At 43.9% G+C, this 17,138-nt stretch overlaps 1 protein-coding gene across 5 annotated transcripts; it reads left to right on the forward strand.

Annotated features, from left to right (window-relative positions):
* Window positions 1–609: 609 nt before the first annotated feature.
* MIOS (meiosis regulator for oocyte development) lies at window positions 610–15,562 on the forward strand. 5 transcript variants are annotated; one of them, XM_009903761.2, is made up of 11 exons: window positions 610–643; window positions 1,660–3,026; window positions 3,237–3,335; window positions 5,045–5,302; window positions 6,666–6,835; window positions 8,057–8,122; window positions 8,740–8,898; window positions 10,143–10,295; window positions 11,936–12,140; window positions 13,665–13,794; window positions 14,257–15,562. In XM_009903761.2, exons 2-11 carry the CDS (start codon window positions 1,730–1,732, stop codon window positions 14,351–14,353), a joined length of 2,634 nt encoding a protein of 877 aa, XP_009902063.1. In that variant the 5' UTR covers window positions 610–643; window positions 1,660–1,729; the 3' UTR covers window positions 14,354–15,562. The 5 variants fall into 5 exon arrangements, with proteins under 5 accessions (XP_009902063.1, XP_054017090.1, XP_054017088.1 ...); XM_054161115.1 differs by lacking the exons at window positions 13,665–13,794; window positions 14,257–15,562 and having other exon boundaries at window positions 610–647; window positions 11,936–12,686; XM_054161113.1 differs by lacking the exons at window positions 13,665–13,794; window positions 14,257–15,562 and having other exon boundaries at window positions 11,936–12,686.
* Window positions 15,563–17,138: the final 1,576 nt, after the last annotated feature.

The raw sequence follows: 17,138 nt of genomic DNA on the forward strand, positions 1-17,138 counted from the left end.
CAGCCAATGAGACAGCAGGTCTGACAACCAACCACACGAAAACACAGCACTACACTTGGAGCACTGGAAGTCACGAGTTTAATAATGAAAAAAGCAAAGCAAACTTCACTTTGACAAAACCGATGACCCATAGAGGTTTGGAAAGAAATCCACCCAATAAAGCCACCCAAACCCAACCCGAGGGTTTGTTACACTTCCCAGCCTGCGGGCACTCCGCATCCCGCGAAGCCGGCGGAGGAATCGCGGCTGAAGGGCCGCAGGCTGCGGGGCGCTCTCCGCACAGCTCCCGCCAGCGGCGCCCATGGGACGGCGGCTGAAGAGCGGCAAGCTGCGAGCACGGCTGCCCCGCGGAGCACCGACAGACGCCCTGCCCGAGACCGGAAGTGAGCGCGGACTCTACCCGGCGGAGGTCGCCCCGCGCGCGCTGATGCTGCGCAACGACGCGCCGGAAGTGCGCCTGCTCTTTGGGCCCAGCGCGCCGGAAGCGTCACCGGTTTTCCTTCCCCCCCCGCAACCGGAAGCCGTCCTGTGCTTCCCGTTCTTCCTCTTTGGGCGGCGCGGGTACCAGGTGGCGGGTCGCCGTCCCTTCCCCTTCTGACAGCGGCTGCGGCGGTGGTCGTCATCCTGTCGGAGGGTCCGCGGGGTGGGTGAGCAGCTGCCGCGCCCGGGAAGGTAGCAGTTGTCCGTGCTCCTGATTGTCCTCGCCGTTGTGGTGTCCCCTCGGGCCTCAGCGGCCTCCTCTTTCTGCAGTTCCTGCATCGCGTTACCCCTGAGTGTGGGGCGGCGAGGCGGGCCGGGATACGGCCAAGGGCCTCGGGTCCCGCAGAGCACGTAGGAGCCGGGCTGGGGGTAACCATCAGAGACACGAAGGAGGCTCGGGAGATGTAAATAACGCAGCCTTTTCTTGTAACCTAGCCTAGCGTGGTGCTTTCTCCAATTACAGAAAAGATTTGTAGAATCTGTGATGCCTTTTATATTTCAGCACATGTAATGATTACAGACATGCAGCTACTGAAAAGGTAAATGTAATTCAGGAGTAGTGGTTTTTCATGAGTGCTGCTAAGCCGAATATGAGCAAAGAAAAGGTAACACTGGGGCAGAAGGCAGGATTAGGAGCAGTAGAATAAGAGTAGAGAGTTGTGTTTTTGTAGAAATCCACAAAGAGAGAAAACCTTTCTAGGTATGGTACAGACTTCAGACAAAACAGAGTCTAATTTTGGTCAATTAGTGTGCTTCAATTAGAGAAATTCTCTTCTACGTGTTTTAGGGAGTGGCTCTGTACCAGCAGCACACCCACATGTCATGTCACATCACATCATGGTTAATCCCTTCCATATTACTGCCCTTAATACTCCTTAAAACTGTGGAGCTTGTAAACACAGTAAATGCTGTTGACAGTTTGTAGGTGGTTGTCTCAGTAGGTTGGTTCTGTCTCAGCAGGTTGGTTCTGCCTCGGTAGGTATGCACCAGCAAAACCAAAGTGTGCTGCAGGGAAAGTGAGGTAATGCAGAGAATGTTTTAAGTTTTTGACCTGAAATGTCTGTGTGTTAAACCCTAAGTTTAACATGTGGGATAAAAGTTATTTTTGTTTGAACATGATGTCAGACTACAAAGGAATTTGGATTTTGACAACATGCCTACCAATTATTTTCTCAACAGTTTCCATATGCATGGATATCACCTGAACCTTCTTACAAGAGCTTAAATTGTGTCTCAATTTACCCCAAACATGAGTGGCTCCAAACCTGACATTCTGTGGGCCCCACACCACGTCGACAGGTTTGTTGTGTGCGATTCGGAATTGAGCCTGTACCACATTGACTCTGCTGTGAGCTCAGAGCTGAAGGCGGGGTCCTTGCGCTTGTCGGAGGAAACGACAGCAACCCTCCTGTCGATCAATTCAGACACGCCCTATATGAAATGCGTGGCTTGGTATCCCAAGTACGACCCCGAGTGCCTCCTTGCTGTTGGACAGGCCAATGGTCGAGTGGTTCTTACCAGCCTGGGTCAGGATCACAACTCAAAATGTAAAGATTTGATAGGCAAAGAGTTCGTTCCCAAACACGCGCGGCAATGCAACACCCTGGCGTGGAACCCACTCGACAGCAACTGGCTGGCTGCTGGCTTAGACAAGCATCGAGCTGACTTTTCGGTGTTGATCTGGGATATCAGCAGCAAATACGCTCCAGAGACTGCAGTTGCTGCAGAGAAAGTAAGACTTTCATCGGGAGATCCGGAAGCAGGCCTGGTGGTAACGAAGCCACTCTATGAACTGGGGCAGAACGACGCTTGCCTCTCTCTGTGTTGGCTGCCACGTGACCAGAAGCTGCTGTTAGCTGGAATGCATCGGAATTTGGCTATTTTTGATCTGAGGAACACAAGCCAAAAGATCTTTGTCAACACCAAGGCTGTCCAAGGGGTGACTGTCGATCCCTATTTCCACGATCGCGTAGCTTCCTTCTATGAAGGGCAGGTTGCCATCTGGGATTTAAGGAAGTTTGAGAAGCCTGTTTTGACCTTGACAGAGCAACCAAAACCCTTAACTAAAGTCGCGTGGTGCCCAACGAGAACTGGGCTGTTGGCTACTTTGACGAGGGACAGCAATATCATTAGGCTGTATGACATGCAGCACACTCCCACCCCTATTGGAGATGAAACTGAGCCAACAATAATCGAGAGGAGCGTCCAGCCCTGTGAGAATTACATTGCTTCGTTTGCCTGGCATCCCACAAGTCAAAACCGAATGGTAGTGGTGACTCCCAACAGAACTATGTCTGACTTCACCGTTTTTGAAAGGATTTCCCTTGCATGGAGCCCAGTCACCTCCTTAATGTGGGCTTGTGGAAGACATTTATATGAGTGTACAGAAGAAGGGAAGGCTAATTCCTTGGAAAAAGACATAGCAACCAAAATGCGGCTCAGAGCTCTGTCGAGGTATGGTCTTGATACTGAACAAGTCTGGAGAAATCACCTCCTGGCTGGAAATGAAGATCCTCAGCTGAAATCACTTTGGTACACCCTGCATTATATCCTTTGTTTTACTGCAATTTATATCCTAAAGTAGTAATACCCCTTTATATGTAAACCAGTTCTGTGAGATGCATGAAAGTCTGTACCTATAATGCAATGTCCTGTAAATTATTTGCAGATACAGGATGTGACAGTAAACTTAAAAAAAACCAACAGTTCTTTTCAAACACTTGGGGTAAACTCAAGCTTCCTATACGTGAAAATACTTATGAAGCAGTATACTGAAGACATGGATCAAAAACTAACAGGAAACAAAGGTCCCTTAGTTTATGCTGGCATTAAATCAATCGTGAAGTCATCTCTGGGTAAGAATATTCCAACTTTGCTAAGTTCTCTTGTAGTCTGTTTACAGAATGATGCACTCAGGGGTCTGTCTTTTAAAAATGTTGACTATTTAAATGGAAATACATATCACAGGATGTTAGGGTTTTGAAGGGACTTCTGGAGATCATTGAGTCCAACCCCCCTTCCAGAACAGGACCATATAATCTAGTGTAGGTTGCACAGGAATGCATCCAGATAGGTCTTGAAAGCCTCCAGAGAAGGAAACTCCACAACCTCTCTGGGGAGCCTGTTCCAGTGCTCTGTGACCCTCATGTTGAGGAGGAACTTCCTGCACTGTAGTTTACATCTGTTGTCCCTTGTCTTATCACAGGGCACAGGTGGGAAGAGGTTTGGTAAACTAAACAGAAACACTTTAAAAGTTTATCTTGCAGTAATTTCCAGAATTGTCAGTGTTCCTGGAAAGTTGGTAATCAGAAAAACAAAGAGCTTCAGCTGAACTATTTCAAACATTTGAGTTGTGACTGTGGTGCTGAAAATTCTTACTCCCCACCCACCTGAAAGAAGGTTGTAGTGAGGTGGGTGTGGGTCTCTTCTTCCTAGTAGCAAGTGATAGGATGAGAGGAAATGGCCTTAAGTTGTATTAGAGGAGGTTTAGTTTAGACATTAAAACAAACTTCTTGACTGCAAGGGTTCTCAAACCCTGGAATAGCCTCCCTAAGGAGGTGGTTGAATTTCCATCCCTGGAGGTGTTTCAAAGAGGCAGAGATGTGGTGCCGAGTGACATGGTTTAGCACCAGACTAGGTAGAGTTAGAGAATGGTTGGATTTGGTGATCTTAAAGGTCTTTTCCAACCAAACCAATTCTGAGATTCTGTGGTTCCATAACTTACAGTTTTTGAAGCTCCACTCAGGGGTGTGGTTCTTTACTGTAGTCACTGCTAGTGTACTAACCACACTAACTTTTGGATGTTAGGAAAAAATGCTTTCCTACAAGAGCAGTCAGGCGTTGGAACAGGCTGACCAGGGAGGTGGTGCAGTCACCAACCCTGGAGGTCATCAAAACTGTGTAGACATGGCACTTCAGGAGATGGTTTAATGGCCATGGTGTTGTTGGGTTGATGGTCTTGATCTTGGAGGTCTTTTCCAACTGAAACCATTCTATGACTCTGTGTTCGTGTAACTATAAATAAGATGACTTGTCCTTAAGTGGCAATCACCCCCGGTGTATCACATTGTGCCTTTTATGCTCAGTGTGATTTTTATTAGTAGAGTCTATTATTTGAGTATTTCTGTCTCTGTTCATTTTTTTGGTCTTATTATTTATGCTCCTTGGTGCAACAAAATCTCCCATCTTCAGTGCTGGGAAAGATGGTAGCACCTCAGTGCTTGCTGAGAAGAAGAGAGCTGGTAGAGCAAAGGCTTGGCTCTGTGTTATGTATTTTCAAGTTGCACATACTGATAACTCTTGTCAACTGTACCCAGAACCTCCAAGATCTTAGGAGGTAGAGGAAAGAAGCAAGACTTGGTTGGGAATTTGTGTCAAGTTTAGATGGATCATTTGTATCAGATCTAAATAATTTTGTGTGTGCTGCTCCTTACCGTGGAGTTTTTAAGTACTAAAATGCGATACTCAGCTTTTGTGTTCTGCTTTCTGGTGGAAATCAAAGCATTGGGGTAGCAAGGTAACTTGTGCAAATTTGAGCATGATTTAACTTACTTCCCATTTCTAGGAACAACAGAGAACCTCAGGCACAGCAGGAGCGGATCTGATAGACAGGCAGACATTATTCAGTATCTGAGTGAGGAGAGATCCTTGGCTTTGCAGCTCTGCGGGTGGATCAAGAAGGGAACAGACTTGGATGTGGAACCCTTTTTAAGTTCCCTGGAGCAGGAAGGAGACTGGGAGCGAGCTGCTGCTGTAGCCCTTTTCAACTTGGACATCCGGCGAGCGATACAAATCCTGAATAAAGGAGCTTCCTCGGGAAAAGGTGCGGGCTGTGTTTAGTGGCTTTGCTTTTGGCTCTGCAGCACCCTGCTAGATTTCTTTCTGTGAAGAGCATTGTGGAAGCTAGTGTGGAAAAAATGCCTGCTGTCTATAAAATAGTCACTGGAAATGGTTCTGTTGGAGCTTGAGACTCTTGACAGATCTGATCTTTCACCCCTCAGGCTATCAGATGTCTTAGCATCTATCACAGTATCACAGTATAACCAAGGTTGGAAGAGACCCCAAGGATCATCAAGTCCAACCTGTCCCAGCAGACCCCACAACTAGACCATGGCACCAAGTGCCATGTCCAGTCTCCCCTTGAACACCTCCAGGGATGGTGACTCCACCACCTCCCTGGGCAGCCCATTCCAGTGATGAATGACTCGCTCGGTGAAGAACTTTTTCCTCACCTCGAGTCTAAACCTCCCCTGGCACAGCTTGAGACTGTGTCCCCTTGTTCTGGTGCTGGTTGCCTAGTTAAAATAGATGGTGGAGTCCAGAATGCCCTCTTGATGTGCACTCAGAACTAGATTCTTTTGTTTTAATGGTTGCATGTCATGTGAATCTGCTTCTGTTGGGCTGTCTGCAGCTTCCCACCAGTGCAAGGGCTGTGGAATAACTGAAATGTAATGTTCAGTGTCTGCAGAAGGCATTTGTTCTACAGTAATATTTGTAGGAGTTGCCATGTGTGAGGGGACACATGACAGTGGAGCCAGGAGATGGAGGTATTTTTGTTCTGTGTTCTTGCCAGTATTCCTCCTACAACTCCAATTTGCATCTGTGCTCTGTTATTAACTTTAAAAGACCTTGCCACTGAAGTGGGTAGGTAAGACACAAAGGGAGCTGTTTGGAATCTTTTACTTTTCATATTGCCCCTTTTTGGAGTCATTCTGGCAGGAATAACATTAGAATAACATGTAGATGGGATAGATTGAATGGGTTAAATGAAGCTGATAGATGCAGTTGTCATCCTCTAGGCTTGCTTAGTGATGGCTATATTTGCAACAGTCTTTATCCTTCTTGTAGATGTGAATTATGGTAAGGACAATCTTTTATCATAGTGCTTTGAAGACATTTTGCAGTTCAAAACCATTTCAAAATCACAGAACCAGTGTAATGTTGCTTAAAGTATAAGTCAGGCTGTCATGGGTGTTGACTTGGGACTTTTAGAGCTGTTACCAGAGGCATTTAAAGCAGAAACTAATAAATGCTGGTGTGTGCACATTTCATTTACCTAGTGTTAATTCTGCCGCATTTTGCCCTGCATCCTGACAAAATGTCCTGTTTCAAGCTGGTGCTTTCCAGCACAGTTAAACTCAGATTATTTTTAAGTGCTTAACTTGATATTGTTTTTAATAAATCAGGTGATCTGAACCTTAATGTAGTAGCAATGGCTCTGTCAGGCTACACAGATGAGAAGAACTCACTTTGGAGAGAAATGTGCAGTACTCTAAGACTGCAGTTGAACAACCCCTACTTGTGTGCTATGTTTGCTTTCCTGACGAGCGAGTCTGGTTCATATGATGGTGTTTTGGTGAGTAAATTCCTGTTAAAATTCTTTTAAGTAATAAGTCCATATATGTATGTATACACATGTAGGTAGGGGAAGTGCTGTATACTGCAGGAATTAATCACAGAACCATAGAATGGCTTAGGTTGGAAGGGACTTTACAGATCATCTACTCCAACCTCCCCACCATGGGCAGGGATGTTTCTCAACTAGATTTAGCTACTCAAGGCCTCATCCAACCTGGCCTTGAACACCTGCAGGGTGGAAGCATCCACAAGCTCCCTGGGCAACCTATTCCAGAGTCTCCCCACCCTTATGCTGGAGAACTTTTTCCTAAGATCCAGTCTTAACCCTGGTCTCCCTCAGCTTCAAACCATTCCCCCTTGTCCTGTCTCTAGGCACCCTTATGAAAAGTCCCTCTCCAGCCTTCCTGTAGGATCCCTTCAGGTATTTGAAGGCAGCTCTAAGGTCCCCCCAGAGTCTTCTCCAGGGTGAACAATCCCAGCTCCCTCAGCCTATCCTCATAGCAGAGGTGTTCCAGTGCTTGGATCATCTTTGTGATCCTCCTCTGGACTCACTCCAACCATTCTGTGTTGTTATTATGATTAGTAGTTGTACAAATGACTAACAAGACACAAATGCTGCTTTTGTAGTGATGGATTTAAAGCAGTGTCACATCTAGTAAAAGGATTAAAAAGCAAAGAGTAAATATTACTGCATTGCTGCACCTGGAGTGCCAATATATTTGTGAGAAGTCCCTGTTCTGGGTTTTTAGTGTTGGGTTTTGTTTGGTTGGTTTGTTTATTAACTTTGAGTTGTGATTTTAGGGAGGAATTGAGTCATCAGGCCAGTTGTTTTGTAAACATGCTGGATGAAGGTTTCTTTGGTTTTCTTCCTGCCTGTGACCTGGTGACTCTTTGCTATCTGTATGTGCTAGAAGCACTAAGCCCAGATCTACAATGGCTTGCAAAATTTCTTCTAGAGTTCCCCAGAGGATGTCTTGTACCAGGCTGTGCTGCCATAGGAGTGTTCCAGTAGCCACAGTGTTGCTCTGATGCCCCTATCTGAGTGTAAACAATCTGATGTTTAGTGTTGGCTTTGTTCAGATGTGATATTTTCTTGGTACATGATCAATTTCACAGTATTAGTTACACAATAGTGCAAATGTTCTGACTGTGCCAAACAACCTGTTGAGAAAGTGGAAGCTTGCTTGTGGTGCTAATATTGCCATTTTTCTCTCCCAAGTATGAAAACAATGTAGCAGTACGAGACAGAGTGGCATTTGCTTGCAAGTTCCTCAACGATGCTCAGGTGAGTTTGGGGTTGCACATCTAAGCAAACTGTTAATCTGGGCTTTATTTAGAGGCAGAAGAAACTCGGGGGTAGGGGGGTGAACAGTAGAAGCAAGGAGTGACTTGCCTTTTCTCATCAGAGTAGGATAAAAGGTCTGGTCCCAATATAATCTGATCTTCAGTTTGTACCTTCAGCTTCATTTGTGTTTGTTTCCACCTTACTTGTTTGTGACTTCTATTAGTATTCATGAGATGGGAGTCGGTTGAATGCATCACCTGTATGCCTGTTTTATTGGAGATTATTGGTATTCATTATTTACTTCCAGATATTTGCATTCCCTTGAATGAAGGCTTGGGTTTACAGCAGGAAGGTTTTCCTTTTAAATTCACTGAAGTATTTAAAGAATACACAACCTCCCTCTTTGCACTTCCTAACAGGAGGTGGAGAGTTTGTTGATTAAATCCTTGAATTCTTGCACTACAGTAACAACCAGCAAGAAACATATCCTGTCAGCAGCAGAGACTTAATGAAAGCTGTTCAGATGGTGAAAAGTTTTGTCATGCTAACAGAAATGAGTCAGGAAAGGGATTAACAGCCACTAAAAATTAAATAATGTCTTGTTTTGTTTTTAATAGTTGAACAGATTCATTGAGAAGCTGACAAATGAAATGAAAGATGCTGGGAATTTGGAGGGAATACTATTAACAGGGCTGACAAAAGATGGAGTTGACTTGATGGAAAGTTATGTTGACAGAACTGGAGATGTCCAGACAGCAAGCTATTGCATGCTACAGGTTAGTGTTCCACTGGAGAAGAAATGCTTACAGAGGAGAACTAACCATGGCTGCTTTAGCAGTGTGATACTTAAACTTACAGATTCATAGAATGGTTTGGGTCTGAAGGGTCCTTAAAGATCACCCAGTTCCAACCCCCCTGCCATGGCTAGGGACACCTCCTACTGGACCAGCTTGCTCAAGGCCCCCTCCAACCTGACTTTCAACACTTGGAGGCCTGGCACCTCCACCACCTCTCTGGGCAACCAATTCCAGTGCCTCACCACCTTCATGGGGAAGAATTGCTTCATGATGCCTAATCTCAACTGAGTTGCTTCCAGTTTGAAGCCCTTGTCCTATCACCGTATGTCTTTGTAAAAGGTCTCTCTCCAGCTCTTCTGTAGCCCCCTTGAAAATCCTGGAAGGCTGCTAGATGGTCTCCCCTCAGCTTTCTCTTCTCCAGGATGAACAATCCCAAATCCCTCAGCCTGCCCCCATAGGAGAGATGCTTCAGCCCTTGAACCATCTTTGTGGCCTCCTCTGGACCCACCTCAACAATCCCTTGCCCTTCTTGTGTTGAGGGCTTCAGAGGTGGAGCCAGCACTGCAGGTGTGGCAGAGACAATGTATATCATGCCTGTTTTGTGGAATCTTCTCAAACACTCAGTGATAACTGTGAAGATGTATCTTCACTCTCTCTGCCTGAAGACAGCTTGAGGAGGAAGAGGGGAAAGAGACCAAAAGAAGACATAGTCCTTTGCACTAAATGTAGTGGGAGTAACTACTCCCCTGCTTATTGCTGCTTTGTTTCCTGACAGATTTATTTTCCTTTCTTTCTTCAAGGATTTTGGTAGAGAACCCATGGGAAGATTTTTGTTTGTCTATAGGCATTTGTTTTGTTTTGTTTTATGAGGGACCTGTCTTGGCCCTCACACAGTGCTAACTATAGCTGCAACTGTGTTTAACTGCGTGTGCAATGCTGACAATGGTACAGACCATATGGGAGAATATTAGAATCCTTCATCTGACAGGCAGCAATTTTAGGAGGATATGGCAGCACAAGTGTTTTCAACAAGGGGGAAGAGACCAAGGAAGACTTTTATCAAACTCCCATTATAGTTGAAGAAAAGATTATTCTTTTTTTCTGGACAAATTGTACTGTATTATTTGTCCTGTCTTGTAGAACACTTTGTAAAGCCTTTTGAAACAGTGAATAATATGCATTGTGTTTCTTCAGTGTGTCTGACCTTTTTTCCTGCCTCTAAGGGTTCTCCATCAGATGTACTTAAGGATGAGAGGGTTCAATACTGGATTGAGAACTACAGGAATCTTTTAGATGCTTGGAGATTTTGGCATAAACGTGCAGAATTTGATATCCACAGGAGTAAGCTGGATCCCAGTTCAAAACCTTTAGCCCAGGTAAATGTTAATTCTTCTCTGAAGTATGACCAGTCCAGAAAGGAAGGTGGCGTGGTGCTTCTGCAGACAAAAAGTTGCTGACTGTACCTTTGCTTTCATGAGGACTTGTGTGCAAAAAAAGATTTCAGCTAAGGCTGCCCTAAAAATGTAGCTGTGTTTTTTTCTAAATGCTGGTTGTAGAAAGGACTTGATAACTGCTGTGATAGAAAGTACAGAAATGTGGTAAACAAACCTGCAGTTCTGGCCTCTCCTGTTTTATTTGTGTTCTTTAAGCTGTTTCTTTCAAACAACAGATTGTCTTGCAGGAACTGTAACTTTTCAACTTTCCCCCATGTTGAAAAACAAAATCAAGAGATGTGTCATCCAGCTGAATTCAGCATCAGGGTGAGGATGATGTTAAAACTAGGGAACTGATTCAAGAACTAGATCAAATTAGCTCTGTTTTATTTGAAGCAAACCTCAAGGCTATTTTGAAGCCCTTGAACCTTCAACTGGAAGTTGAAGCAGCAGAAGCTTGCATTATCAGTTCTGAACATATGCTGGATGGAAAAGTAACACCCTGTCCAAATATTATCTACTTAACATCTGGTGGCATTTTTAGCCAACATGGTTTTACCACAGCACTTTCCACTCTCTCCTGTCTGCTAAGTATGTGTGTTACAAGCCCTAGGCCCCCAGGGATTCTAAGGAAGGCTATTTCTGAATTCATGTAGCCATCACAGCTGTTTCAGGATAACTGCATCCATGCTGCTCCAGCTAGGAGAAAGTTGAGTTTACTGCTCCTTCCTGATGTGAGCCACATAAACAGCCCTTAAAGAGTTTAAACTGTGTGCTCCTTGGTATCAAGCCACAACTTGTTGCATAAGGTGTCCAGATAAAGATTATCAGGAAAATCCTCATGTTGAGGACTCTGAAGTGAGTCACCTGGCAGTAAGTTGGGAGAGATCAGATTTAATTATACAGCAAGATGTGTAAAGTTGATTTCTTCTGTACTATAGATACAGCTTTTTATTATTTTCATAGAATGGTTTGGGTTGGAAGGGACCTTATAGATCATTTAGTTCCAACCCCCTGCCATGGGCAGGAAGACCTCCTACTAGACCAAGTTGCTCAAGGCCCTGTCCAATCTGGCTTTGAACTGCCAGGCTTGCAGTCTCCACAGCTGCTCTGGGCAACCTGTTCCAGTGCCTCACTGCCCTCAAGGGGAAGAAATTTTTCCTAATGCTTAATCTCAGTCGAGCATCTTCCAGTTTGAAACCATTACCCCTTGTCCTGTTACTTCATGCCATTGTTTAAAGCCCCTCTCCAGCTCTCCTGTAGCCCCCTTCAAATCCTGGAAGTCTTCTCTAAGGTCTCCCCAGAACTTTCCCTTCTCCACCCTGATCTGAAATATTACAAGCTTTAGTTACTGTGCATATTTTGGAGGTAAGTGAGCATTATTAAAGCTTGCTTCTCAGGACTGTGTGCCACATTTATAAGCCAAGGTGTTAGGAACTCCTTCATAAGTAGCCTTGGCTTTCCAAGGCACTCTCTGGAACATCTGCTAAAGAAGCGTTTGCTAGCTTGTAAATGAATTCATTCAGGTGTAGCAAAAGTGGAACCAGACCAGAAAAAAATTAACAGGCTTTTATTCTCTCTAGGTGTTTGTGAGTTGCAATTTCTGTGGAAAATCAATCTCTTACAGCTGTTCAGCTATTCCTCATCAGGGACGAGGTTTTAGCCAGTATGGAGTTAGCGGTTCACCAACCAAGTCGAAAGTCACAAGCTGCCCTGGGTGCCGTAAGCCCCTTCCTCGTTGTGCTCTCTGCTTGATCAACATGGGAACACCAGTTTCCAGCTGTCCAGGTATGACTCAGTGGGGATTAGTTACTCAGCTAGAGCTCTGGTTAAAGAAGGCCAATGGTATGTCTGTCGGATTGAGGGAGGTTCTCCTCCCCCTCTACTCTGCCCTGGTGAGGCCCCACCTGGAATATTGCATGCAGTTCTGGGCTTCCCAGTTCAGGAGGGACAGGGCTCTACTTGAGAGAGTCCAATGGAGGGCTACCAGGATGGTTAAGGGACTGGAGCACTGCCTTGTGAGGAAAGGCTGAGACACCTGGGGCTGTTCAGTCTGGAGAGGAGAAGACTGAGAGGGGATCTAATAAATATCTACAAATATCTGAGGGCTGGGTGTCAGGAAGGAAGGGACAGCCTCTGCTCACTTGTGTCTTGTGATAGGACAAGGGGCAGTGGATGTAAACTGCAGCAGAGGAAGTTGCTCCTCAACACGGGGATCACAGAGCACTGGAACAGGCTCCTCAGGGAGGTTGTGGAGTCTCTTTTTCTGGAGACTTTCAAGACCTGACTGGGTGCATTCCTGTGCAAGCTGTGCTAGATTCTATGGCCCTGCTCTGGCAGTGGGGTTGGACTCTAAGATCTCCAGAGGTTCCTTCCAACCTCTAACATCCTGCCTAGGTAGCAGTAGCTGTGGGAAGATCTTCCCTTGCACCTTTTCCTATTTGTATTCATGCTTGTCATTTGGAAGGAAGACCATAGCTGAAAGCTTGTCCATGTCCCATCTTATTTTATGGTGAAACCTCTGCCTCAGTTCTTTGGTATCATAGTTACATGGTTCTGACAGTTTTCCCAGTGAGATTGTCAGTGAAATTCCATGCTTAGACAGATGAAAAGATTCAAGTATTGTGGTGAATAGATTAAAGTATTGTGGTGGTCAGTACTGTGAGCTTTAAAAAATACAAAATGGGAAGTTTTCCTGAGATGCAGGGATGCTGCAAAAGTCTTGGAATGTAAATGAATTAATCTTCAGCTGGAAGAGGAAGAATAAATTCAGAGTGGTACACTTTGTGTCACTAAGTATGAAAAAATGTGTGGGTCATGCTGTCATAGCTAAGAAATAGCATGACTAGAATCTTTTGGTTCTAAATGTCTCAGTCTCAGAATTATACAATTTCCAAATGACTGATTTTTCTGTATTTTTAGGTGATTTCTCATTTTTTCCCTGATCTGTTATGACTTCTATGTTGTGATTGTTCCAGTTCATCACTTAGATTTTGTTGGTTTTTTTTCAAAAGCAGATTTTGTGTGCAGTGAAACAGGCCCCACTGAAACAGAAATGACTGTTCAAAGGGATTCTGTCTGTATCACTTAACAGGCAAGTTTAGCACGTCTGTAAGATGTGAAACAACAGCTCAGCAAGATTGTGCTTGTTTGGGCATTCCACCAGTTCTTAAAATTGCTTTGTAAGTGTTAAAATCAGGGCACTTCTTCATATGATGTTCTTACTTTCAGACTTTGCTAGTGTTACTGAAACACAAATGAAGCGTAACAACTTACAAACATCTTTGTGGGGGTGGGTTTGCCTCTGCACAGGAGGATCCAAGTCAGATGAAAAAGTGGACCTTAGCAAAGACAAGAAGTTAGCCCAGTTCAACAACTGGTTTACTTGGTGTCACAACTGTAGGCACGGTGGACATGCTGGACACATGCTTAGCTGGTTCAGGTAAGCTGGTGTTAAAATCTTTCTTACTTCCAACTGCAGTGAGTAGGACATCCTTCCTTTGCTTCATCTAGACTGGAGAGTAGAAAGAAATTCTTTATAGTGAGGAGGGTGAGACACTGGAACAGGTTGCACAGAGAGGCTGTGAGCATCCCCACCCTTGAGGTGTTCATGGCCAGGTTGGATGAGGCCTTGAGCAACTTGGTATAGTGGAAGATGTCCCTGCCTATGGTGGGGGGACTGGAACTAGATGATCTTCAAGGTCCCTTCCAACCCAAACCATTCTATATGATCTATCAGTAGAATGTTTTGCTAGTTTAGAACACCTGCAAAACTTACCTATTATGCCATGATTTTTCTGAGATACATTGTCCCTGCACATACTTTAAATGTGTAGATTACCAAGTTCTTGTTAACCTTTTGTTTTTAACGTGTTTTTCCTTTTTTCCTGCTGTTGCTGTCTAGGGACCATACAGAGTGCCCAGTTTCTGCCTGCTCTTGTAAGTGTATGCAGCTGGATACAACAGGGAATCTCATTCCAGCAGAGACTGTCCAGGCATAAATATTGGTTGAGAAGGAATGGATGTTCATCATAGTCCAAGCATGTATTTGAGATAAAGGTCATTTATGACTTACTGTGAAAAAATAAATTGCTGCCAGATTAGTAAAATGCTGTGTGTATGACTGTGCTTGGTAGGAACAAGCCTCTGGGTGTAGAATGTGGTCCTTGTCCAGAAGATGGAAGCAGTTGAGTTCAAAACCCCTGGAACTGTGGACTCTGGATTTGCCAAAATCCAAAGAACTTCGTTAAAAGTTTTCAAGGTGATGCTGATCAGCCCTTTGATTTGTTTCCTAAATGAAGCAGTGTTTACATGGTGTGAATGAAAGCAGACTCCTGAGAAGTGTTCTTCAGGAGATCACAAAGCTGTGCTGTGGATTCCTCTGTTCACTGTCTGATCACACTTTCATGTATGCAAACCATCATTTCCTTCTGAGTTCATTCAAAGTGCCACTGACAATTTGTATTCTGAAGACTTTTATTTTCAAGAAAAATCTTGTTTCCTTCTGTTCCCAAGTTTTGTTAGTAGTGAAACAGTATCTTTACAGTTCAAGGTTTTACTTAATTTACCTACAGACCTAGCTGATGGGAGTTGTAATGCTAAAGAACTTGGAGATTTTGTCTCCTAGGGATGCCTGCACCTTAGAGAAGAGTTCCCCGAGAAGTCCTGTGTCTGTTTCAGTGCGCAGTGCAGGTGAACTATAGCAGGTTTCATTTGACTGATTCATTTTCAAGGTAGTACTGTGAAGATCTGAAATCTCAAGGATTGGAGATCTGTAAATACTTCCAAGTTTTAAACTACATGCTGAGTTTTGATTGAAGGCTCTTGGATAATCTGCATTTCCCAGTACTCCTTAAATAGACTTGGAAGTGTGAAATCAACCTGTATCAATCCTGCTTCTGGTCACTAGCAGACACCAGTCTGCTCTCAAAAAGCTGCAGAATTGGAGGTCATTGACCAGAAGGAGTTCCAGATCCGTTATCAGCTGGAATTAAGATCATTTATTAACTTGAGAGAGAGTCAGTGATATTTTGCTAACACTGTGCTAGGAGCTAATTGGTGGTGTTGTCCTTGGTTTTGTAGGCAACAAAATTCACACAAATTAGGGGGAAAAAAACAACCAACCAACCAACAAACCAAACCTGTTTTAAGGTAATGTGATAATAACATCAGTTTATTTGGTGTGTGTTTATTTACTAGTAGAACCAGTATATGAGCTATGTGCTATGAAATACTAAGTGGAATGCTAGCAATAAACTGGTACCATACCACCAGGACTGTGAAAATCAGTGTTTTAAGGGAGAACACAGTTGTAATATACCACTGGTTCTAAGTGTTTGATTGGAATTGCAACAAGATAAAGCATGGAAACTTTTTTTTCTGTAGATGCATTCATCACATGATAATTATATTCAGGACTTTGGGGTTTATTTTGGTTTAGCATTAATATTGGTTTATATCTGCTGCATTTATTCTGATGGAAATTTTTTTGCCTAATGGTCTTTTTAAAGAAAAAAAAAAATCAAAGTGGTACTTTTTATTTGTAGGCATGGGAGAATAGTTAATTCTTCTCTTTTTTTTTTTCCCTCCTCTTGTTAGGGTATTTATTTCTCTTTCCAGTGTTTTTTGCACACTTCATGTTGCTGTTGAAGAGCTCTTCAAAATGCTCTCCATTTGTAAATGTAAACTGGGGTTTAATGTGTGATGCCCTATTTATATAAATACAGGCAATAAAATCTGCTTCATGGAAACAAAGATTTGGATGTGTCAAGGGTATGTTTTTCATGATGAATTCTACCTCCACATGAACACAACTACTAATTTGCAATGCCTCATTCTCTTCTGTAAAGAGAACTCGGTGATGATGTTTCTGACTTTACCTGTTTGTGTCAAATTCTGTCACTTAATGAGACGCTTGCTGTGATCCTCAGCATGTCTTTGACGTGTTGTGGATTACAGATGCATGCATAATTCTGGCACGGTACAACTCTCAGCTCTGGCTGTTGTATTTGGTGATCAGGCTTTCAGGCCAGTAATTACACTATTTGCAAAACTGACGAATTAAGACTGAGTGGCTGCTTTTGAATGATCAGATTTTCCCTTTGCTTTGATGTTAATTCATAAAGGTGTAATTTGGGGGGTGATTTGTTTGTCTTCTCACCAAAAAACGTATAGCATTTTGGTAGCTGCAGTTACTTTAACATTTAACGTTTTCAGGTACCTGCTCAACTCTGGTAGGGTTAACTAGATGAAGGGAGGCTTTGCACATTAAAGCATTGGGACCTTAAGGTTCATGCTGATCACATTTCTTTAATGTCATGTCATGATGTGCTTTGGCCTGGCCTACCTTCCCTGAGGAAGCACGAGCACTTTCTCACTGTATAGACAGGCTGCTTGCACAACATGATTGTTCCTGTGTCCACAGCCAAGCAATGACAGCAGAGCAAGTCTGGTGACCAGGATCAGTCAAGATTACAGTGACTGCCAGACAAGTTTGCATTGCTGTCTTGTCAGTGTAGACATTTAAGCCAGAGTAGCCCTTCATTCACAGATTCTGTCGGGAGAGGAGCAAATGAATGAATAGCACATAGTAGCCATTTCTAGTTGTACAATGCTCACCTAGCCACAGACCGCCACTGCAGGGCTGGATGGACAAGAGGAGTCTTGACTGACAGAGGTAATCCAGCATCTCCCATTCAGCTGTGTTCAAACCATCCAAGCCAGTCTCTGTAGAGGTTAAAGTGCTATGGCCATCTAGTGGCAGCCTGGATACTCTTGGTAACAAAC

The sequence above is a fragment of the Dryobates pubescens genome, chromosome 4 (assembly GCF_014839835.1).
Source record: "Dryobates pubescens isolate bDryPub1 chromosome 4, bDryPub1.pri, whole genome shotgun sequence".
NCBI classification, from domain to species: domain Eukaryota; kingdom Metazoa; phylum Chordata; class Aves; order Piciformes; family Picidae; genus Dryobates; species Dryobates pubescens.